At 51.5% G+C, this 1,573-nt stretch overlaps 1 protein-coding gene across 1 annotated transcript in view; it reads right to left on the bottom strand.

Moving 5' to 3' along the window:
* Window positions 1-554: 554 nt before the first annotated feature.
* Window positions 555-1,573, bottom strand: part of LOC115547086 (extensin-1-like) — a 10,467-nt gene continuing 9,448 nt past the window's right edge. The window contains exons 3-4 of the mRNA XM_030361055.1: window positions 1,281-1,283; window positions 555-629 (exon numbers count right to left, since the gene is read on the bottom strand). Coding sequence (XP_030216915.1) covers window positions 555-629; window positions 1,281-1,283 — 78 coding nt within the window. The remainder of the gene's footprint in view (window positions 630-1,280; window positions 1,284-1,573) is intronic.

Below are 1,573 nucleotides of genomic sequence, written 5' to 3'. Positions count from 1 at the left end.
CTGCACTGGAAGACAACCAGTGTCAGGAGAGGGAGGGAGACTGAGACTGAGAGCGAGGGAGAGAGTGAGAGAGGGGGGGGGGTGGGGGGGACTTGAAACAAAACTGAGACAGGAATAGAAAGAGAGAGAGAGAAAGAGAAAAAATCAACGAGAAAAAGGGAGAGAGAGAGAGAGAGAGAGAGAGAGAGAGAGAGAGAGAAAGAGAGAGAGAGAGAGAGAGAGAGCCAGAGAGAGAGAGAGAGAGAGAGAGAGAGAGAGAGAGAGAGAGAGAGAGAGAGAGAGAGAGGGAGCGAGAGAGGGAGAGAGAGAGAGAGAGAGAGAGAGAGAGAGAGAGAGACTCTGGACAAACCAGATCCGCCCAGGTTCTGACCTATTGCTCCTTTTGTATTCCCCTTGACACACAAGATTTATTGTGCAAACATTCCCTTTCCCAAAAATACATATTGAAACAATTTTTCGTCAAACACGGGAGACAAAAGTGAGCGTGGAGCTCCGTCACGGGAGTGTGGAGCCCTGGGCGGTGCCAGCCGTCAGCCCGGGGTGCAGCGGGTGCATTAGTAGTCTCGCTTCAGGAGCCCTGAAAGGCTGAGCTGGTCGGCAGCACTGTGGGCCGTGACCGCGGCCGGGAGCTGTCACACCGGAGACAAAACCCGCCCGGGATGATTAAGAAGCTGCCTCAGCAACCCCGCCGCGCCGCCCGACTCCTGGAAATACACCTCACCTGTCTCCCCGACTAGCTGCCTGTCTGTCTGTTTGTCTTTCTGTTTGTCTTGCCTGTCTCTGTCTGTCTCGCCTACCCGTCTGTCCGTCTTGCCTGCCTCTCCGTCTGTATTGCCTGCCTGTCTGTCTTTCTCGCTAGCCTGTCTGTCTGTCTTGCCTGTCTCTCCGTCTGTCTTGCCTGCCTGTCTGTCTCTCTTGCCTGCCTGTCTGTCTGTCTGTCTTGCCTGCCTGTCTGTCTGTCTTGCCTGCTTGTCTGTCTGTCTTGCCTGCCTCTCCGTCTGTATTGCCTGCCTGTCTGTCTTTCTCGCTAGCCTGTCTGTCTCTCCGTCTGTCTTGCCTGCCTGTCTGTCTCTCTTGCCTGCCTGTCTGTCTGTCTGTCTTGCCTGCCTGTCTGTCTGTATTGCCTGCATGTCTGTCTGTATTGACTGCCTGTCTGACAGTTGTTTCTGCCCGTTTTACAGACTATCGACCTGGTCTGCTTGATCTGTCTGTCTGTCTAACTGCCAAATAAGTTCTGCTTTGTTCAAAGAAGCAGACAGGGTACAGGATATACAGGTTACAGGCTAAAGGGCACAGGATATAGGGCACAGGGCACAGGGTACAGGATACAGGATACAGGATACAGGGTACAGGATACAGGGTACAGTGTACAGGATATAGTGCATAGGACAAAGTGAATGGCAGATAAACAAATGCACCCATGCAGACACAAGCTGAATGTATTGTGTCTGTAATTCTCCAACTGAACGGGAAGTTGTTTGGACTGCATACATGCTTGGCTTTATTTGGTGGAAAGTCTACATTATGTCACCTATTATATATTCTATCATGATACACATCTTCTTCTTCACTA

Source organism: Gadus morhua, chromosome 7 (assembly GCF_902167405.1).
Source record: "Gadus morhua chromosome 7, gadMor3.0, whole genome shotgun sequence".
NCBI lineage: Eukaryota > Metazoa > Chordata > Actinopteri > Gadiformes > Gadidae > Gadus > Gadus morhua.
The sequence above is the reverse complement of the archived record's forward strand: the minus strand, read 5'-3'. Positions and strand labels throughout refer to the sequence as shown.